The sequence below is a fragment of the Rana temporaria genome, chromosome 3, assembly GCF_905171775.1.
Source record: "Rana temporaria chromosome 3, aRanTem1.1, whole genome shotgun sequence".
NCBI classification, from domain to species: Eukaryota; Metazoa; Chordata; class Amphibia; order Anura; family Ranidae; genus Rana; species Rana temporaria.
The window spans coordinates 283680093-283703846 of NC_053491.1; the positions used below are offsets into that span (position 1 = coordinate 283680093).

The 23754-nt window shown below is 43.5% G+C and overlaps 1 protein-coding gene across 1 annotated transcript in view; it reads right to left on the reverse strand.

Annotated features, from left to right (window-relative positions):
* Positions 1-15997: 15997 nt before the first annotated feature.
* The window catches only part of SLC23A1 (solute carrier family 23 member 1), a 408950-nt gene continuing 401193 nt past the window's right edge, over positions 15998-23754 (reverse strand). The window contains exon 15 of the mRNA XM_040344710.1: positions 15998-16713. Within this exon, the coding sequence (XP_040200644.1) occupies positions 16451-16713 (263 nt within the window). The 3' untranslated portion in view covers positions 15998-16450. The remainder of the gene's footprint in view (positions 16714-23754) is intronic.

Here is a 23754-nt window from a genome sequence, read left to right on the forward strand (position 1 = left end):
AATAAATTTCGTTCCACTTCATGATTGTGTCCCACTTGTTGATTCATCAAAAAAAAATACAGTTTTATATCTTTATGTTTGAAGCCTGAAATGTGTCAAAAGGTCGCAAAGTTCAAAGGGGCCAGAAAGCCTTGATTCCGAAGTGCCGGCAGGTACACAATCGGACAAACACGTCCGTCTGGGTAAGCAAGCAGTGACAGGTAACCTGATGCTACCTGGGGCAACGCAGACCCTATCTGATGCTAAAACCTAATTAATATCACCCGCCGGTCGATCAGGGGGTTTAACCTTTATTGGGTAATAAATGGCGGGTGCCCTGACGCTATAAAAAGAAAACTAACCAGCGTCACCCGTAACACTTATACGGTGATCACTGGTGAAAGGGTTAACTAGGGGGCAATCAGGGGGTTAAAACCTTTATTGGGTAATATACAGGGGTACCTGACACTAAATAAAAACCTGGCGGTGAACCTAAATAGCCAACTGGCTAACTAGCGTCACCAGTGACACTTATACAGTGATCACTGGTGAAAGGGTTAACTAGGGGGCAACCAGGGAGTTAAAACCTTTATTAGGTTGTATATGGGGGTACCTGACGCTATAAAAAACCTGGCGGTGAACCTAAATAACTAACTGGATACCTAGCGTCACCAGCGACATTAATACAGTAATCAGAAAAAAGATTGCTTAGTGACACTGACGAAATAAAAAGAAGGTATTCAGCGCTGAAACATATAGTGAAATACAAAATATACAATAAGAATGCTTGCCAGCACTTAGGATAAATTCAAATAAAACATCCCAAAAAAACTTGTGATATAAAAAGTGCAGCCCAAAAATTAATAATAATAAGAAATAAATAAATAAAGTCCATAAGTGAATCAGTGTGAGAGAAATCCAATATTTTCGTAAATAGGTGCGAAGCCAGGAAAAGTGACCAGAGTAAAGATCCTCCACCAGAGAATAAGGATGGCCTCTCACCTCCTTACTTCGACCTCCAGAAGGTCACAAAGCGTAGTATGCAATAACACAGGTCCTGGTATCAAGGGTCAGCAGGTATCTTAATTTTTCTCCGTATCAAAACAAACGGCCCCAGGTATGGCAGCAACAGGACATATGGAACAAAGAGGAAAGGGATCTAGTGCTCTCTGTAGCAAAACCAACATTTATTTGAGATAAAAACAATAGTAAACTCACATTGTATGGCACTCACAGCCGAGTGCTAGGCTCCAAGCAGTGTAATTCAACAGTGAGCGGCGTGAACAGCCAGGAACATTATGTGGCGGCGATGGCGGGTGATGTCACACGTAACTCTTCCCCCTCGAATGCGTTACGTCCCAGTGGGCGGGACTTCCTCAGCGTAGGGTCAGGAGATAGCTATCTGGGTACCCCAGATAGCTATGGGTTGGGTGGGTACCCTGGACCTAAAGGGGCCTAACACTAACTGCCCTGACACTTTTTACAGTCACAAATGACACTAAATGCAGTGATCAGTAAATAAATGACCACTGCAATCAGTTACACTGTCTGGGGGTGCAGGGGGTGATCAGGGGGGTGAAATGTGTGCCTATGTGTCCTGGTGTCAGTGTACTGTTGGTCCACTTACTTGATGTCTTCTCTCCTTGGCGGACAAAAAGACCGCTGCAAGGAGAGATGACATCACTTCCTCCTGCCTGTGTTTACAATTCACAGGCAGGGGAAGCTTATCATTCGCCAGGAGCGATCAGGAGGGGATGGCCATGAATCAATGGCCGCCCCCTCATCACGGATCGCTCCTGAAGCGATACCGACCGCCGCGGGCGCCGGGGGGCACGATCGAGCCCCCCACCCGCTGGGAGGCAGGGACGTATATATTCGCCCATCTGCCTGCCCGTGCCATTCTGTCAACGTATATAGTCTCCAATTTACAAGCCGACCTCAATGCTCTGTCTAATTGGGCGACTAAGTGGCAGATGAGGTTTAATGTAGATAAATGTAAAGTTATGCACTTGGGGGCTAAGAATATGCATGCATCATACATACTAGGGGGAGTACAACTGGGGGGATCTGTAGTGGAGAAGGATCTGGGGGTTTTAGTTGATCATAAGCTCAATAATGGCATGCAATGCCAAGCTGTGGTTTCCAAAGCGAGCAAAGTCCTTTCTTGTATTAAGAGAGGTATGGACTCCAGAGACAGAGATATAATTTTGCCCCTGTACAAATCATTAGTAAGACCTCATCTGGAATATGCAGTTCAGTTTTAGGCACCAGTTCTCAAAAAGGACATCGGAGAACTGGAGAAAGTGCAGAGAAGGGCAACCAAACTGATAAGAGGCATGGAGGAGGCATGGAGGAGCTCAACTGATAAGAGGCATGGAGGAAAGATTAGAAGAACTAAATTTATTCACTCTTGAGAAGAGGAGAATAAGGGGGGATATGATCAACATGTACAAATATATAAGAGGTCCATACAGTGAACTTGGTGTTGAGTTATTCACTTTACGGTCAACACTGAGGAGGGGGCACTCTTTACGTCTAGAGGAAAAGAGATTTCACCTCCAAATACGGAAAGGTTTTTTCACAGTAAGAGCTGTGAAAATGTGGAACAGACTCCCTCCAGAGGTGGTTCTGGCCAGCTCAGTAGATTGCTTTAAGAAAGGCCTGGATTCTTTCCTAAATGTACAGAATATAACTGAGTACTAAGATTTGTAGGTAAAGTTGATCCAGGGTAAATCCGATTGCCTCATGGGGGATCAGGAAGGAATTTTTTCCCCTGCTGTAGCAAATTGGATCATGCTCTGCTGGGGTTTTTTGCCTTCCTCTGGATCAACTGTGGGTATGGAGTTGGGTGTATAGGATTTTACTGTGTTTTTTTTTTTTTTTTATTTTTTTTTTTTTTTTTTTTTTGTGGTTGAACTGGATGTACTTGTGTCTTTTTTCAACCTGACTAACTATGTAACTATAGTCGTGCGGCGGTCAGCAGCTGGTTAATAAGATATTTCTAACACACATCATAGGCATACTTAGAATTACAGCCGAAAAACATTTTTGTACTTTTCCTGTGTGAGACTTTTTCACAGCCTAGCCATATAAAGGACCCAAGATCAAAGTAAGCATAATTTACGCATCTAATTTCCTGACTTCCTACAGTATCACATTTTTGGAGGCACTGGAACACCAGGACAGTACAGGTAGAAACACCCACAAAATGACCAGATTTTAGACAGTGAACACTCCAATGTATTTTTTGGAGGCATGGTGAGTCTTTTAAAGACTTTTTTTATATTGCTACACGTTTTTGGAAAATGCAGAAAGGAAAATATTTTTTTTAAACAAAGTTTGCAATTTAATAAGATATTTCTCATATGCAGCTTGGGCATACTTGGAATAAACACAAAACACATTCTGCTACTTCTTCTGCATATGGTGATATCACATGTGTGAGACTTTTTTTTACTGTCTGTACTGCATATGTACCAATCATTGTATATTGTGTATCACATAAATCAACCAATTGTGTCAAAACAAATGTAATGGTCACCTCTATATGAGTTGTCATGAAATATAGTGTAGTGTAGCATCACCTATAGCAGTCCCAGTTCCTTGGTGCATGACTGCCCCCGGAGGAGGGTGTTTGGCTCACAGCGCTACACTCTCTCTGGATTAGTGTATCGCAAGAATGTAGTCAGTGGGATGTGCAGATGGGTCAGTTCAGGTCACAAGTAGAAACATGGTCATCAAACAGGCAAATGATCAGTCAAGGCAGCAGGCAGAAATGTAATCAATAAATAATAAGCAGGCAGAGGCAAACTGCATTGGTGTGGTGGTGAGCAGGAACACTGTAACTGGTGTGGCAGGGATCAGGGACACATTAACCTGTGTGACAGTGATCAGGGTCACTGAAACTGTTGTGGGGGTGATCAGGAACAATATAACAGGTGTGGTGGTGCTCAGGGACACTGTGCCAGGTGTGGTGGTTGTTCGGGACAATATGACCTGTGTAGCGGTGATCAGGGACAATATGACTGGTGTGGCTGTGATCAGACAGGGACACAGTAACTGGTGTGGCCATTATCAGGGACACTGCAGCTGGTGATGTTGGTGATCAGGAACAATATAACTGGTGGGACAATGATTAGGGACTCTGTGAGTGGGTGGTGTTAATTAGGTACACTCTGAGTGGGTGGCAGTGATTAGGGACACTGACTGGTGCAGGGTTGATTAGGGACACTGACCGGTGTGGTCGTGATTGGGGACACGGTTAGTGGTTGGTTGTAATTAGAGACACTGTAAGTGGACTGCAGTGATTAGGGGCACTGTGAATTGACTGTGATGATTAGGGATACTGAGTGGAATGTTGTGAATAGGGGCATTGTGAGTTGGTGGTGGTGATTAGGAACACTGACTGGTGCAGCAGTGATTACTGACTGGCAGCACTGGTCTGGTGACATTGTTCTGCTGTGACAGAAGTGACACTGCACTTGCTCTGGTGTGACAGCATGTACAAAAAATATATATATATATATATATATATATATATATATATATATATATATATATATATATATATATGTAGCGCCCCCTTACTTTCAGTACGGGCACTAAAGTTAGTGGGGAATGGGAGAGTTAATTTTTGCTCCCATTCACGAACTGTTAAATTTGGGCTGCTGTCATTCTGGAACTGTCCTATGGGTCAGTCTGTGTTCCAGGGGTGCGATCTCACCCCTGGGCGACAGTTGGCGCTAGAGAGGTTCTGGCAGAGCCGCTTTTTCCCAGCAGCCAATTAGAGGAGTTTTTCCATCACTGGGCATGCTGGGGAGCGGTATATCTGTGGCAGACACCATTGGTTCTTGTCTTTTTCGTGGGGTCCAAGTTCCAGGTGCGGCATCCACCTTCAGGGTGCGCGCATCCATGGACCCCGCCACCATGGCCTACCTGGCCAGAGTTGCGCACCATGCGGAGCTCTCTCCTGATGTTGAAAGGGGCCCCAGCGACTTGCTTGGTCCTGAACTTTGCTAGGAAGATCCTAAGCTGAAGGCTGCGCGGTGGGGATCGGCTCAGGGAGAACCCAGAGAGAGGTTATCCAGGAGTTCTGAACAAACCATCAGGGATCTGGTTACCAAGATACTGACAGGTACAGTGCAGCTGTCAACCGGTGACCCTAACTGAATTTACTGGGAGGATTCGCTCAATCCAACCATCGCTCATTGAATTTCTGAGCCTGTGGCAGAGGCCTGTTTCCTCCCAGCGATCTACTAGTGACACCTCGGCTGCCAGGCTTGTGGCAGAAGTCTGTCCGGGGGCACTTCACCCACTCTGGTTAGAGTGGCGACGAACTGATTTCATTGTTACTGAAAGCAGGATTGCGCTCTTCATATCTAAGGCCTGATACTAGAGTTCTTTTTATGCTTCATCAACCTTTCCTATCCTGTCTCATGTTGATGTTGGCTGTGTTGGGCCTTGGAATAAAGCATTCAAGAAAATCCACTTGATGACTGGACATTCGCTCACTGTTTTGGCTCACTGTTATCACCCCTAGACACACTGCAGGGTAACCTAATACGCCGATCCCGAAACAACCAGCGGCTCCTTCGGGGGTAGCGCTACACACACATACATACACACACATATATATATATATATATATATATATATATATATATATATATATATATATATATAAATTTACAATTGTATTTTTACATATTTTTAACCAGAGCAATGTCACCATAGTGGGGTGATCAGTTTATTTTTTATTTTTTACACTCTGATTGCTTATACAATGATCATCACTGTAATAAGCAATCAGTAACGCGATTTACTATTGTCATGTTGGGCTATCGCATTGTCTACCATGGCACTGTGATTGGGCCTGGTACCATGCAATTGCTCTCACCTGTAGCGCCCCCTTACTTTCAGTATGGGCACTACGCTAAAGTTAGTGGGGAATGGGAGAGTTATTTTGCTCCCATTCACAATTTGTTAAATTTTGGGCTGCTGTCATTCCTGAACTGTCCTGTAGGTCAGTCTGCGCTCCAGGGGTGTTGTTTCCACCCCTGGGCGACAGGTGGCGCTAGAGGGGTTTTGGCAGAGCCACTTTTCCCCAGCAGCCAATTAGAGGAGTTTTCCCTCGCGGGGCATGCTGGGGGAGAGTATATCTGTGGCAGACGCCATTTTGTGTGGTTCTTCGTGGGTTCCAGGTGCGGCACCCACCTTTAGGGTGTGCGCATCCAACGGACCCTGGCGATGGCCTTCCAGGCCGGGGTCACATGCTACGCGGAGCTCCATGTTGCTGAGAGGGGCCCCAGCGACTTACTGGGTCTCCCGCTTTACTGAGAAGATCCCAGGCTGGGTGCCGGAGGCAGGTTGTCCAACAGGGCTTGAACGAACTATCGGGGATCTGGTGACCGGGGCATTGACAGGTACACTTCAACTGTCACCCGGTGACTCTAACTAAATTTACTGGCAGGATTTTCTCAATTTGTTCAGCTCATCCAAGTATTAGACCTGTGGCAGAGGTCCCTAGAGCCGGGTCTGGCAGAGGCCTGTTCCTCCCAGCAACCTAAAGTGACACTTCGGCTGCCAGGCTTGTGGCAGGAGTCTGTCCGGGGGCACTTCACCCACTCTGGCTGGAGTGGAAACGAACTGTATCATCTACTACTACTACTGTGCTACTGAGAGCAGGATTGCTCTTGTTCATATCCAGGCCTGATACCGCAAAGTTCTCTATCGCTTCATCAACCTTCTTACTCTACTTTATGTTGATGTTGGCCATGTTGGGCCTGGAAATAAAGCATTTGAAAACCTTCCTTCATTGACTGGACATTCGCTCACTACTCTATGCTACTCTACTCATCAAATACACCCCTAGACAACATTGTGAGGTAACTTAATATGCCGATCCCAACAACAACCAGCTGATTTTGGCTGTTACCTCTGGCAACGGAAATTGTGAGTAGCAATTCACTAAAGAGCAAAGTGTCGTGTACTTAGAACTGTCCAGCTACGAGGGAGTTAACCTCGCACAGCTAAGCTTGGGCATACGTGCAGTGTAGCACGCGCCTACAATGTGTCTGGACAAGTTCTTCAAGTGGGAGGAGCCACCCTCCCCTGCGTGAGACGTATAACAGAGTTTCGCGCCAACCCAGCAGAACACCGCCCACCTGAGAGAAGGAGAACCACGTGGAAGATGTCTGCCTTCTTGCAACCGGGCGTTGCCGCCCCGCGATTGAGGTCTCCAACTCCTCCGTCGAGGGTCCTCAGCATGTTCTCACCACCTGGGGTGCCCGTGACAGATACGGGTGTCCGCTTGTCCACCCAAGGATAGTTTGTGCTCTTGTCCAGTGCCGGAACGGAGATGCTGTGCCTGACCTGTCCCCGCTGCAGGGACTTATTGGTGAAGATACAGCCTTTTGCCCGATGCCAGCGCTGCCGGGCCTATCTGTTTGTGGCCACATCACCCACGCAAGCTCCAAAGGAGTATCGGGTGAATTTTGTCACCGCCACCTTTACCGCGGAGGAGGAGATCGTATGGCCGGAGCCATCCCCGTCGGTAGCTATTGTGGAACCAGAAGTCCGGGATCTTGAGATAATCTCAGTATCGTCCACACTGCCACATATACCACTTCAGTCGGTGACCAAATTTACCTACTTAGGTATTGTGATACAGGTACCCTGTCCAACAACACACACGACGGTGCTTGGCCTGGAAGTCTCTTCCCCTAACGCCAGTGGGGAGGATTAACCTCCTTAAGATGACATTTCTCCCCAAATTTCTGTATGTATTCAGAAACACCCCGGTCCCTATCCCTAGCTCCTTGTTCCAACAGTTAGACCGTGTGATCACTGTTTTAATTTGGGCAGGTGCGACCCCCAGGGTGGCCAAAGCTGTTTTGCAGCTCCCTCTCTCTGCAGGCGGACTGGCGTTGCCTTGCTTCAGGCACTACTACTGGGCTGCAGTGGTGGTGACAGTCCGTTGGTGGTTTGTGCAATCCAGACACAATCTATTGGTTAACCTAGAGGCGGCCATCCTGGGGTCATACTCGGCCCTGAGTAGTGTGGTGTTTCGGGGCCCAGGGGCACAGGCAGCTATGACAATCCCGATGCGCACGACTGCTAGGGTTTGGGAGCAGATGTCAGCCAAACTTAACCCACCTAACACTCTCTCCCCCTATACCCCGCTCTGGGGTAACCCTAGGCTGGCGCACCTCTGCTCCATACCCGACCCAGAATTTTGGCTCAATATGACATTAGAACGCGGCAGCAGGTCCTGTCCGAGGGTAAGCCACTTCCTTATAACGATCTGAAGCGCACCTTCCTACTACCAGCAAAAATGTTTTTTCGGTAACTACAACTACAACATGTCCTCCAAGCCCAATTTCCTATGGCTGTACACCTAGCATCGCATGTGGTGGAGCGTTTTCTTATCTCAAAAGTCGCTGATCTTATCCTGCCTTCCCTGTATCTCTGGATATCCTCTGGGACTGGCGGGGGGGGGACTGGACTATTTCATAAATGGAAGACGGATGTTCCCTCTCTGGCGGATGATGACTAGGAGGAAGGGATTCAGCAATTTATCCCCCTCATGATATCTGCCAGGGACAGGTACATACAACTGAAATTTCTACACAGGGTTTATTACACCCCACAAAGACTTGCGAGAATCTATCCTGCCCAGTCAGACCGATGCCCTAAATGTGCTACTGAGCTGGGTACGTTTTTTCATGTGGTGTGGTCCTGTCCCAGTCTCCAACAGTTCTGGGGGGAGGTAGTGCAGGTCATAAACTCTGTGGGTAACCTGAACATCAACCTTGATCCCCGAGTCCTCCTCCTGGGTATTTGCGATACCCTCACCACAAATATCCACACACGTTTATTCTTCTTTTACGCTAGAAAAGCCATATTGCTTAAGTGGAGGCAGCCTGAGCCTCCCTCAGTTACACAGTGGAGATCGCTCATCGACTCCGCCCTCCCACTCTATCAGCTCACTTTATATGAGCCGCAAATGCCCAAACAAATTCGGGAAAATATGGGGGACCTGGACTACAAACTGAGTTTTTTTCTTTCTTTCTTCTAAAATTAACTAGCTTCCCAAACTGAACCACATGGACGGGATGGTGTTCCCTAACCGGGCGCCCCCCCCCCCCCCCCCGGGTAGCCTCTGGACTATATTGTTGCTGTCATAATATACTGTTTGGTAATTATTCCTTTCTATTATGCCTATGATGCAGTTCTCCTTCTTAAGCTAATTACCAATGGTTGGAAGGCCAGAGCCTTCTGTAAAGTGGCATTAACACAGAGTTGTGGGCTGTAAAGCACCCCTGTGGATTGAACCAGGCAAACATAAAACTCCTACTTGGCATCAGGTTGTGCAGTGAGCTGATATGTTATATATTTTAAGACTATAGCACAACATTGATTGCATTTATATATTGTGGATAGCGCCTTTGCTTTGCAGTAAGGACTATTAGCTAGATTCAGAAACACTTACGACAGTGTATCACTAGTCCGAATCCGCGCCGTCGTATCTTTAAGCGTATTCTCAAACTGAGACAGTTTTGTGTCAAGAACAAGAGATACCTATGCTCAAGGCTCAGATGCCCTGACAATCTCATGGAATCAGTATTCCCTGATTTATGTGTTCCCTCCAGTACCGCTCCTCCCATGATTCCTTCAGAGGGTCAAGAAGGAAGGAAAGTCAGTGATTTTGGTTGCCCGGCTTGGCCCAGGAGACCCTTGTATGCAGAAGTCATAAGGATGGCAGTAGGAAGACCTTGGATTCTTCCATTACGCCCAGACCTATTATCATAGCCTTACAAAGTCTAAATTTGACGGTTTGGCTGTTGAGACCCACATTTTGATGAAACGTGGGCTCTCAGGACCAGTCCTATCCAACCTGGTTAATGCTAGGAAGCCGCCCTCCAGGCTCATCTACTACAGAATCTGGAAGGCATATGTTTCCTGGTGTGAACCCAGAAAGTGGCATCCTAGGAAGTTTGCCATTAATAAGATTCTTGCCTTTCTTCAGTTGGGCTTGGATATGAGGTTGGCTTTGTCGGTATTCTTTCAAAAACCGCTTGCTTCTCATTCCCTAGTTAGGGCCTTTGATTTAGTCTCCCGTGTGCTCATGGGATTTGAATTTGGTATTGTCTGTTTTACAGGAGCTACCTTTTTGAACCTATACACCAGGTTTCTCGAAGTCTGACACAGAAACAGTTTTTTCTTGTAGCCATATCCTCAGCTAGAAGGGTATCGGAATTGGCGGCTCTTTCGTGTAAAGAACCGTATATGATTATTCATGAAGACAGGGTGGTGCTACGGCCTCACCCGAATGTCTTACCTAAGGTGGTTTCAGGTTTTCATCTGAACCAAGATATATTCCTACCGTCTTTTTTTTCCAGATCTGCAGTCTGTGGAGGAAGAGAGTCTACACTCTCTAAATGTTGTAAGAGTGGTAAGGGTTTATCTGCAAGCTACAGCTCAGATAAGGAAGACTGATTGTCTGTTCATTCTGCCACAAGGCCCAAAGAAGGGCCAGGCAGCATCAAGATCCACTATTGCAAGGTGGATTCGACAAGTCATTATTCAGGCCTATGATTTAGAAAAGAAGATCCTTCCTTTTCAGGTGAAAGCGCAATCGACTAGAGCAGTTGGTGCTTCATGGGCAGTGCATTACCAGGCCTCCATGGCTCAGATCCGTAAGGCTGCTACTTGGTCTTCAGTCCATTCATTTCCCAAATTCTATCGGGTAGATGCGAGAGCTTACGAGGATGCCGCCTTCGGGCGTAGTGTGCTGCAAGCAGCAGTATAAATCCTCTGGCTTGATAGTGGTCTGATCTGTGTCTACCTCCTCTAAAATGTTAGCATTGCTATGGGACATCCCATTAAATAATTAAGGCTCTGTGTCCTGTGATCAGGGCAGGACTTAGGGTGGTGGGGGCCCCTGGGCTTGAGTCACTTTCGGGCTCTACCTTCTATACATTACTTTAAATAGAACAAAATTATATATACACAAGCCATGTTTTCTTCCACTTCAAAGGGGTATGCCTAGGGAAGCAAAACAGCATAAAATTAATGTGTGTATGGGGATAAATAACCCAATATCACCACAAAGAGCCTGACAAAGAAAAGAGCTTCCGCTGTCTCTGTCAGATGGAGAGGGATCATATAATTCCGCCGTACGAGCCATCACGTCTGTCCATCGGTAGTCACCGCAGCTATAAATAGTGTCATTCGGATGCCCGTATATGCACAGAAGAATGACTGGGCATAATGACGTCATTGCGACCGCGTCGCATAATGGTGACGTGTAGTCATCAATAGTAAACATAGCGTTGTCCTGAAGGACATGATGTATACTGCGCATGGGCACAAAAAAGCACTGACACAAGTCAGAGTGCAATGTATTCAAAGGGCAAATCCAGCAATTGGAGCCAAAGTAACATGCCACATCCAGCAAAAGGACAGACACCGGGCATAATATTGCAAAAATAGCTTCACAAGGGTAATAATAAAATACAGTTTTTCTACTTGGACGGAGGACAAAAATGATCAATGTCCCTAGAACAGGTAAAAATACTAGACCAATTAACACACTTTAAATGAAAAATTAAATGACTGGCATTTTATTGAAAAAAATGTAATGAAAACGGGTGGGGGCCCATGGGCTTGAGCCCAGTCAAGCCCAATGGTAAGTCTGGCTCAGACTGTGATGTATGATCAAGAAAATAGGATTTTTTGTGTTTCAATTATTTTTATTGAAAAGATTTATACAACAGTACAAAAGTATCTCAATACATCAGCAATCTTTAGCAAACGCAAACGCAAACTAAGGCCCATACATCAATCATACAAGTAATGTAATGATCCACAAAAATATAAACCATCTCTGAAAGAATCTCCAGGGTACAACCCAAAGTGCAACCCAATATTAGAATCAAAACTATCAGTACCATTCCCAGAAACTTCAAGACCCCCAAGACAAGGGTCCCCGGGCAAAATATTGTAAGCCAATCGAACTACTAGGATTGGTACCTAAACAAAGGGGCCCGTGCTTGAGAACTCTTGAAAGAGAAATGAAGAGAAAAATAAGAAAATTAGGAAAATAGTATTTTTTAATACAGCTTACCAGTAAAATCATTTTCTTGGAAATACAACACGGGACGCAGAGCTCCTACCCCTCTTCGGAGTTAACGTGGAACACTTATTTCTTTGCTACAGAACTGAGGTACTCTCCATTTGAGAGGGGTTATATAGGGAAGGAACTCAATTTTAGATTGGGTTTGCCAGTGTCCAACCACCTGTGGTGACTACATAACCTATTAAGGCTCTGTGTCCCGTGATGTATTTCCAAGTAAATGATTTACAGAAACAAGTCTCCTGCGCCCTGGTATTTTCAGGAAGTGCTATGGGGTGGTGCAGTTCAATTTAAAGTTATCTTCTAGAGTCTTGCAGCCCTCCTCAGAATCGTGGGAATTCATAAAACTATAAAAGAGAAAAAAAAGAGCGCACCGACCTAGTGTGATACTGATAAAATGAATTTATTCAAATATTAAAATCAATAGTTATATTCACAAAATGAAGTTAAAATCAGGCTTTAAAAATAGTGCAGCAGTGTTCCACTGATGTTGCTGGACATCTGCTGCACTATTTTTAAAGCCTGATTTTAACTAAATTTTGTAAGTATAACTATTGATTTTAATATTTGAATACATTCATTTTATCAGTATCACACTAGGTCGGTGCGCCCTCCGCTCCTTTTTTTCTCAAGTAAATGATTTTACAGGTAAGCTGTATTAAAAAATCCTATTTTTTGGAAGCCTGTGTGGCTGGGTGACAATACAAATGAGAGACGGGCAAATCATTCTCACCCTATAACAAAAGCACCTGAATAAAGACTTTCATTGCAAGATCGACATATATTGTTTTATTTTTAAAATCACATTTCCCTTTTAAAGTTTATTTTAGTTATTGTGGTCACATAAACATTAAAGCTGAACTTCAGGAATTATCTGATTTTAAACTTCCGTCGAACCAGCTTGGTTTCATGTAATAATCCATGTATCACATTCCAAAAGGTGCTAGGAATGCTGAAATTTGCTGTAGTATTCTGTGCTGCATACTTGTCAAATCAGAGCACCCTGCAGTCATTTAAAATTCTGTATATAGTTGAAGGTTTAATTTGTTGGTTATTAAAATGCTTCATTATATTTTTTTTATGCATACCGTAAGTTGTAGTGCTAGTAAAAAGTATTTGAACTAGATCTATTTGTTGATTGTATTTTAGTTGTATACAAGTTAAGCTTGACAGATGAGAAAATAGATTTTTTTTTTTTTTTTTATAATTTCCTTGATTTGGAAGATCATGCAATTTGAAAACTTGAGAGGAAAAGTAAATACCCCTAATTATGTTTAATTTTCAACTATTTTGCTGTACCAGCAAACATTGCAGGTATTACTACAGGTATTTTTTTTTTTTTTTTTTTTTTTGATAGACTGAGTCAAAACCTATCAAGCATTTATTTCTGCCCATGTCCCAGTTGCAAAAATACGTTTTTTTATAAATTAGAATTCTCCTCACTTCCTTCTTAGCTGACAACTGTATTTTTTTTTTCGGTGTGTGTTTTCTTTTCTCTTCCCCTTTCCCTTCCTTTCCTTTCTTCAAGCTCAGAAACATGGTAAATGCAGCTGAGCTACAGCAGTTATGTGTGGCTCAATGTGTGTCTCTTAGGGCTCTTTCACGCATGATGATCTGCCCCGTGAACCTCCGCTGATCCCCGCTTTTTTTTTTATTATTATTATTTTTTTAGCCGGCAATTTTTTTTTTTTTACATTTCCTTTAATAACCAGCTATAAACAGGTTAAAAAAACGCAAATCGCGCCAAAATTGCAGTAAAAACGCGGTACTTACTTTTTGAATGCGGGTCAATTGAATTCTATTACATGCAAAACGCTGCTTTTTGCGGGGAAAAAAAGTCCCCGACCCTTTCCAAAAATGCAGAGGCACAAAAATGCATTGATGTGAACATGTTTCATAGGAACACATGTTAAAAAAATGTCCTGCATTTCTGCAAAATGCACCAAAAAACGCATTAGTGTGAATCAAGCCTAAAGCTGGACATAGATAGGTATAGCCAGATTCTTAAAGACTTACGACGGCGTATCAGTAGATACGCCGTCGTAAGTCCAAATCCGCACGGTCGTATCTTTAAGCGTATTCTCAAACTGAGATACGGTTCTCTGTTGCTAAGATACGACCGGCGTAAGTCTCCTACGCCGTCGTATCTTAGCTGCATATTTACGCTGGCCGCTAGGGGCGTGTACGTTGATTTACGCCTAGAATATGTAAATGAGCAACATACGCCTTTTCACGAACGTACTTGCGCCTGATACTCGGTTTACGTAAGGTGTTTTTCAGGCGTAAAGATAAACCACCAAAAAGATGGCGCAGCCCATGCAAGGTATGGACGTCGGAACAGCCGTCGAAAGCAAGGAGTATTTGCGACGTGATACTGAGCATGCGCGCGCATGCCCCGTACCAACGGCCCTCATTTACATGGGGTCACGGGTAATTTACAATTACATGGAATTTCTTAGGAAGAAAAGGTTTGTTCTTTTTCTAATCATTAGGGGGTAAAATCTGGTTTGTTTTCGACTGCAGTGACAACATTTTTTGAAAAAGCAGGATATAACATTTTTCTTGATTAAATTCTAACCGTGTATGTGGTTTTCCTTTAGTAACATGCATTTATGACAAAATTGAATATTAAAAGCAAACAAAATCTTTTGAATGTTCTGAGAATGTTTTAAGAATTTTTGTACAAATTTTCTGGCTGGAATTTTCCTGCCATACATTGATTGAAATTCACCTGGTTCAGGTATAGAGCTGATCAGTGTCTTTTGACAGCAGAGAAGTCTGTCAGAATAGAATAGCTTAGTGGGAAGGATTCCCCCACCCACATTGAGTATTTGAAGAGGCTTCTAATTTGGTCCATTGCACAGAGCAAATACGTATAACATGTTTATTATTTTTTTTAAAAGCATTTACAATGACTTTAATTTCAAAAATGATAGCAGAAAATGTGGCAGGTACTTCTTTACAGAGCTATATAACAGCACACTTTTCCTCTCTAAGAGCCAATTTCCTGTTACTTCTACCTCACATTTCCACTGCATTATCTTATACCAAATTTGAATAAAACTCATTTGAAAAATTACAACGTGAAAAGGGCCTTCTTCTAAATACAGTAAAAACAAAAAAGAAAATATCTGTGCTAAGGTATAAACATGATACTAAGCCCAATAGATATGTGATTAAAAAATAGTGCAGCGATATTTGAAAGTTATATATCAAGTAATATACAACTCCTGTGTGTATGCGTGTTTCCAAGAAATCCTATCCTTAAAAAAAATAAAAGCAAAAATCATAAAAAATGTAACACCCAATGTTATGAATCAGTAATAAAAAACAATGCACAATCAACTTGTACTTAAATATACAGATGACACATCAACAACCAATGACACTAAAGACACCAAGGCCCCGTACACACGAGAGGATCGATCCGCTGGAATTGATCCGCGGACCGGTTTCAGCGGATAGATCCCCTGGTGTGTACGATCCAGCGGACATTTTTCCGCGGATTTTTTCCCCCGGGGATGGATTTCCAGCGGATCAAGATTTCTTAGCATGCTAAGAAATCTATCCGCTGGAATCCAGTCCAGCGGATTGATCCGCTGGTCTGTACAGACTCAGCGGATCAATCCGTCCGATTCCATCCCTCGCATGCGTCGTAATGATTCGACGCATGCGTGGAAGTCCTTATATGACAGCGTCGCACACGTCGCCTCGTCATCATCGCGGCGACGGCGCGACACGTCACCGCGGAGGGAATTCTGCGGGGATTTTGATCTCATGGTTAGTACAACCATGAGATCAAAATCCGCCAGAGGATTTATCCGCGGAAACGGTCCGGACGGTTTCCGCGGATCGATCCTCTCGTGTGTACTAGGCCTAAGAGAAAAAAGTCCCCCCCCCCCCCCCCAAAAAAAAAGTTCATGTGCAAATACAATAAAAATCCAGCAGAGAAGTGTATATTCTGACAATTACACTGTGCTGTAGACCCAGTGCTCCAACAAAATCCAATGGCACCAGTGGGAGAAAGTAAAAACAATCTGCTGTTTACCAGATGATTATGTGACCATAACTGAAATGGTCAAACAGCACTTGTAGGGTTCATGAGCATAGGTTGATTATTGCGTATTGTTTTTTATTATTGATTCATGTCATTGAGTAATACATTTTTTTATGATTTTAAAAATACATTTTTTGGAGGATAGGATTTCTTGGAAACACGCATATGCACACAAGTTGTATATTACTTGATATACTGTACATTAACTTTTAGAGTACTGCACTATTTTTTAATCACTCAAATACATTCTTCAGTACATAAATGCTTAAATTAGTAGTTTACACTTTTGTGCACACTGAATTGTTTGTTTCATCCTGGCTATTTAAATTGTTACATATTATGGTTGTTGTAGTGACTGTTTTACTTTTTACATTCCTAAATCCTTTAAAGACTGGACAGATAGGAATCCATCTGAAGCACTTTATTCTCTTTACACCTGCCATTCCGCATGGAAAGTCATAGCTTCTAAGATCTGCACATGTGTCGCTAGTAGCATTGGCTCCTTCCTTCCACTGCACAAGTCCGCGTTCTTTTTGTGTACCTGCAACAAATAAATAGTTTAAATCATTTAATGAATGTATTATAACCCTATATTTTCTTAACCTTAACTTTTTATTAGTCTATTTTAAGTCTGTTATTTAAGGTGAAGCTTATGTGCACTTTTTTGCTAAAACAAAGGGAAGCAATTTGCTAGGAGAGCATGTTTTGCTTAAAGGGACTCTCTCATGAGAAATTATGAAGGCTGCCATTGCTAAACACTTCTTTTATTTTTATTTTAATATAATCTTTATTTAGAGTTTATCAGGACTAAAAGTCAGCAATAAAAATACATAAAGGGGAAAACGTAAACCATAGAAAAAAGCAAAGTAATCGTCATCATCTATGACTTTGAAAGACATTGCCGTATTACAGTGAGCTATGTCATCGCTTTATTAAACCAGTGAAGTGCTCCTGTGTCCCGGACAATTGTCCCTATGGACACAACCCTCCCCCCTAACAGGGAGAGGGAGGAGGAACCTGTTAGCTTCAAACAAAATCCTTACCAACATAGGACTCACAGCACAATCGTTATATTGATGACCAGAAAAATATTGAGTCAAAGCTATTGTTCACAACATGCAAACTCGATATTCACACCTGGTTCGCTGATTGATTGGACACCGTAGCCCAGAGTTGACACTGGTGGAGTTTTAGCTCGCCATGACTAGTTGTTTAAATTTGGGGTCAGCCAGAGCCAGCAAGGCAGTGTGCAAACTGGAAGAGACTGAAAGGGACCCATAGATGTGGTTTCTCCAAGATGCCCAAATGGAGTCAATCCGTTTCTGGTTACATACAAAAGAAAGGTTGTTGCCCCAACAGGTAGACCAAGAGGTGGTGACCCCTGGGACAACCAAGAGGCTACTATGACAGTGACGGACAATCTGTGTAGTAAAAAATTAAGTTTAATAAATAATTTATAATTTACATAATATATATGATACACATGGGACAATGATACAATTATGATACTGAAAAGCTAAAATAGCTATAGTAATAACCTATATAAGTTGACTGGCCACAAAACATGCACGTATGAGGCTAGTTCATATTGCGTGCATCAAACAGCACAATGAAGACACAAACAATGACAGACATACAGGACAAAAATAACAGTGGCAGTCCGGACGCCGAGTAAGAAACTTTTGCTGCCAAATCTAATCGGAAATCCGATATGGTATGTGTGGCGGATAGCCTTGTATATAATTGGAGAGAATTGGCAGCAAGAGTACCCCTGCAGTGGATAACTAAGGCACACAGATCTAGATTGGATGGAGGACTTAATCTTGCATCTATGAACCTGATGGCAAAGTCAGTGAAGGTTCACATATATAGTGAGGTTTGGGCTTGCACTTAAAATAAATCTATGTCTTGAAAAAAAGGTTTGAAAAAATTGTAGATAATGAAAGTTCATCTAGGCTGCCCTGCTTGCAAGATGGGTATATAATGCTGTTCCTATTTAGGATTGCTAAGACTCCAATGTGTGAAGCGGTTTGATGCAGGATTTGATGAAGGGGTTTTATATGCTATCACTGCAGTTCTATGTTATAGGCTTCCATATTACAGCATAATATGTGGGAACAAGATAATGGAGCGGTCTTACCGGCACAGTTCACTAGTTCACCAAGATCCGGAATCCGTTGGCTACTGGCTGCCTCCTTGCTATTGTGTGATGCAGTCGCTGCAGTTGGCGTCTGTAAACTGTCAGATACGCCAGTATACAACAGCATACATGGAGGATAATACAGCCGTGCCGTCCGGTTATGTGGTGCTGTTCCCGCTGGTCTGCTGAGCTGACAGATCCAGCTAGATGCTTCTGGAAGTGGTCTGTGTGTGGCTTCAGTGCGCACCAAGGGTTTAGTGCTTCCCGGTATTCATCTGGAGCATCCGCTCACTTTCGTTCCCGCAAGTCGCCGCTTCGGTTTCCCACTGCTATGGGGCATGGAGAGGGTGGCGTCCGGAGCCGTGATGACGTCAACGCGTTTCGTAGTGTTGATACGTAACTTCGTCTGGACGGTGGGAGACAGGCGTGCGTCGCTCCTTTATATGCTATCGGCGCACGCCTGTCTCCCATTGATTTGAAGAGTAGAAAAATACGGAGTTCCGCTAGATAGACTTGGGTGTCATTTCAGTGCTGAATGCCTCAATCCAATCTGACAAACACACATAAAGCCCTACACATATAACAGGACATACATAAAATTACTGTATAAGTATATTGAATAACAAATAGAAATTAGCAACTATATCTCTCATGATTCACAAAGACCATCAAAGTAAAATAGAAAAACTTAAACAATAAGGGTCCCCAGGTATATATGGTGTTTGACCAAATAATATAATTTAATTTAATTTGAAGGGGGAATAATATATTATGGGTGACCCTACTTAGTGAATGCTTATGATGAGATCGCGACTCTGCATATATAGTTTTTGTTTCTGGTGCTCCGTACAGGGCCCATATTCCAAAAGGGGGCTGTAAAGGACCCTATATGGACTGACAGCAGAGAAAGTCTGGAAGACCAAGAGATGTAGTGTATAAAGTATAGGTGAAAAATCAGCTCGGGTAGGCAGACATAGGCGATTATGTCAAGGCGAGTCTTGACAGAAGGAAAAGGAAAAGGAAAGAGGGGGGATAGTAGAAGAACATGTACTCATACGTCCTCTTGCGATATTAGAGATAAGAGCAGAGAGAGGGGGTTCACGTCCCATGGGGCGTATAGTATGTATGCCATGCAGTATGTATTTTGCTCTACAAAGCTGATATACATATGTGCTAAGGACAAAACCCGGTTAATGTATACAAGGCTAGATCATAATATAATAAGGATTTGATCGGGAGAGGGGGGGAAAAAAGAAAAAGGAAAAAGAAAATGGAAACTGACAGTTTACTGGTCCAGAAAGGGTTGCATGCTTAATTCAGTGTTCATGCCAAGAGGCATGAGAGTTTTAAGGGTGAAGATCCACCACTTTTCTTTCTGGAGAAGTATCCTGTCAAAGTCACCCCTTCTCGTGGGCAGATGCAGGGCATATATGCCCTTAATCTTCATTCCATCCGGTTTGCCTTGATGGAATTCCGCAAAATGCTGTGCTACTGGACTCTCCTGTTTAGGTTCTCTGTCCCTATCTTTCTCTTTTTTGATTTCTCGCAGGTGCTCGCCTATTCGAGTTCTAAGTTGCCTTTTGGTTTTCCCTATGTACATCTTTTTACAGGGACATGTTATCATGTAGATAACTCGTTCGGTCGAACAGTTAATGAGATCCCTGATTTCGTACTCTTTGGATCCAGTAGCATCCATAAATGTGCGTGTTCTGTCAACGAAAGGACAGACTTGACATCTCGTACAGGGGAACATACCCAAACTTCGTGGGTACTCAGACAGCCACGTTTTGTTGGGCTGTCTGACATATTCCGATTGGACCAGGATATCGCCCAGATTTTTCGCTCTACGGGCCACCATTTTTGGGCGCTCACCGACAATGTCTGCTAAGCTTCTATTGCTGGTGAGGATACCCCAATGTTTGGAAAGTATTTCTCTTACCTTGTCCCATTGGGAGCCAAAGGTAGTAATCAGCCTCACTGGTCCACTCTCACCTTTTTGGTTGGTGTTACTGTCATGTGGTTTTTTAGAAAGAAGACTTTTTCTACTGCGTGCAGCTACTTTTCGTTTCGCTGTCTTGATTTGTCGGTGAGAATACCCTCTTTCCCGAAATCTTGCATACAGTTCTTTTCCTTCTGTTTGAAAGGTGGAGTTTTCCGAGCAGTTACGTTTGATCCTGATGAATTCCCCCATTGGGATCCCGTTTTTCTGCCATTGTGGATGGTGGCTTTCCGCCTGTAACAAGGTGTTTGCTGCGGTATCTTTCCTGTAAGTACTTGTACAGATCCTACCGTGTTTTAAGCCTATTTTTAGGTCCAGAAAGGAGATTTGGACTCTATCAAAGGTGTAGGTGAGTCTGATATTTCGTTCATTTACATTCAACTCTTTGATAAAGTCATGTAGGTTCTCAATGTCGCCCTTCCAGATCACAAAAACGTCGTCAATGTATCGTAGCCAAGTGTGTACATGACCACGATACATTGTAGAGTTATAGACATCCCTTTCTTCCCAAAGGCCCAGATGCAGGCATGCATAGGCCGGGGCCCATGCTGCCCCCATGGAGGTTCCCTTGATCTGCTGGTAGAAGTGTGAGGCAAATTGGAAATAGTTGTGACGTAGTGCAAACTCTAGAAGGTCCAAAAGAAATTCGTTTTGTTGTCCCAATAGTGGGAAATATTTATTCAGGAAGAACCTTACAGCATCGATCCCCACTTGATGTGGGATTGAAGTATAGAGTGACTCTACGTCAATTCCAATTAACCACACTTCACCCTCATCGACTTGTATTTCAGATATTTTGGACAGCACATCACGGGTATCCTGGACATATGAACTTAGTCCATGGACCATCTCCTTTAATAGGCAGTCCAAATATCCACCGATTCTGTCCAAAGGACCTCTAATCGCTGAAACAATTGGGCGACCGGGGGGCTTTTGGAGAGATTTATGTAGTTTGGGGATGCAGTAGAATGTCGGGATGTTGTAGTCTACCACCATAAGGTAGTTAGATTCCTTTTTTAGAATAAGACCTGATTCCACTGCATCATCCAGTTTGCTATTTAGCTCTCCAACTACTCTTGGGAAAGGATCACATCCCAGTTTACGGTATGTTTCATGGTCTCCCAAGAGGCGCTTGACTTCTATTTCGTAGTCTTCATTATTCATTAGGACCACGTTCCCCCCTTTGTCACTTTTTTTGATAGTTATTTCCTTGGCGTTTTTTAGTTCCATGAGGGCTTTACGTTCGTTTTTGGAGAGGTTATCCTGGTTGTCAATTTGCCATGGAAGTCCCTCCAAGTCCCTCTTTACTACTTCAAGGAAAATATTAAGCCAACGATTTTTGTTAAATGGGGGCATTTTACTAGATTTAATGTTTAAGTTGGCTTTTCTCAAGGATGGTGAGCTGATTTCAGGGATACCTTCCGACTCTTCCAGTAAGGCATTGAGAATTTCCAATGCCTGCTGGTCTGTCGGGTCCACTTGTGAATTAGTAGTTGCAGCATCGGTATTTCCGGATTGATATAGAGATCGAAAAAAGACCTTCCTTAGAAATAGGACCACGTCCTTGTACACCGTGAATTCCTCCATATTGGAGGCTGGGGAGAAAGATAAACCTCGTTGGAGTAGTTGGACATGTCTCTGCTCAAGATGAAAAGATGACAGGTTAACTACTTTTTTATCCTCCATCATAGTAGTACTAGAGGTCTGACAGTTCACTGATTCTTGCTCCTTGTTCGATAGCCTCCCTTTCCCCACTTTTGGGGTTTTCCTCTCTGAGATGTCTCCAAACGGGTTTTCTGTGGTTGTGGGTCTCCCTGTGAGGGGACGTGGGACGTGCCGCCCCCAGCCCCCTCTTTCTCTAAAAAAGTCACGGTACGTTGTGGATTTTCGTCCTCCTGCTCAGATGGGGATTCCACTCTCCTGTTACGTGAGTGTGAGCCCACCCGCCTTCTTGAGGATCCACTCCTGCCTCTTCGAATGGTGAGGTCAAATACCTGGCCACTTTCGAAGTCAAGGAGGTCCCGTCTGTATTTGGACTGCTTGGTGGTCTTTAGATTTTTTTGTACCTTTTCAATTTCCTTTTTTAGAGTTTCATTTTGTTTGTTAAACTCTTCTTCTTCCTTTAATGAGTCCAAGGTCTTAGCACTTTCTTCAATTAAAGCACGTAATTCAATTAGTTGGGTCTTTTCCTCCTCCACGATTAAAGCCATGACCGCTAGGCCATGGTTAATGCAGAGGTCTTTCCATTTGGCAAGGAACCTTTCATTGTGTAAATGTTCCGCTGGTTACCCCTACATGTGGCAAGCCATTCCTCTGCTTTCATGATCTCCCCCACCTTCCCCATCCATTCCACTTCACTCTGGATGCACAAGCTTTTCCATTAAATTGGAATTAAGCATCTATCCGCATTGAGAAGGTGTGGGAGAGCAGTTTGTTTAAAGCACACTAAGGGCATGGAGGGGATGTGGAGGAGAAAATGACTCTGTAATTCAAGGATGTCCACACCGAGACCAGAGATATGCTTACTGACCATAATAAGTTAATGCATTTGGGTGGCAAAAATATGAATGCAATCTACTCACTAGGGGGTGAACCCCAGGGGAATCTAGGATGGAAAAGGACCTGGGGGTCCTAGTAGATGATAGGCTTAGCAATAGCATGCAATGCCAAGCTGCCGCTACCAAAGCAAACAGAATATTGGCATGCATTAAAAAGGGAATTAACTCCAGGGATAAAGTGATAATTCTCTGACTCTACAAGACTTTACCTGGAGTATGCTGTCCAGTTCTGGGCACCAGTCCTCAGGAAGGGTGTACTGGAAATGGAGCGAGTACAAAGAAGAGCAACAAAGCTAATAAAGGGTCTGGAGGATAATAATTATGAAGAAAGGTTGCGAGGACTGAACTTATTCTCTCTGGAGAAGAGACGCTTGAGAGGTGATATGATTTCAATTTACAAATGCCATACTGGTGACCCCACAATAGGGATAAACATTTTTCACGGAAGGGAGTTTAATAAGACATGTAGCTACTCACTAAAATTAGAAGAAAAGGGGTTTAACCTGAAATTGCGTTCTTTACTGTAAGAGCGGCAAGGATGTAGAATTCCCTTCCACAGGCGGTGGTTTCAGGGGGGGCATCGATAGTTTAAAAAAACTATTAGATAAGCGCCTGAATGACTGCAACATACAGGGGTATACAATGTAATACTGACATATTCACACACATAGGTTGGACTTGTGTCTTTTTTCAACCTCACCTACTATGTAAGTATGTAACCATTAACCAAAAAGGTCTCAGTGTGGAGAAGTGTTCGGCTGCATTCACACTGTAACGCCGCTTACACGGCGTATTTTGCCGCGATTTGTTTAACTTTTTTTTTTCTCACAAATTATTTCCATTGTTGTCTATGGCCGAACGCCAATGCCGCCTGAAAAAAAGGGT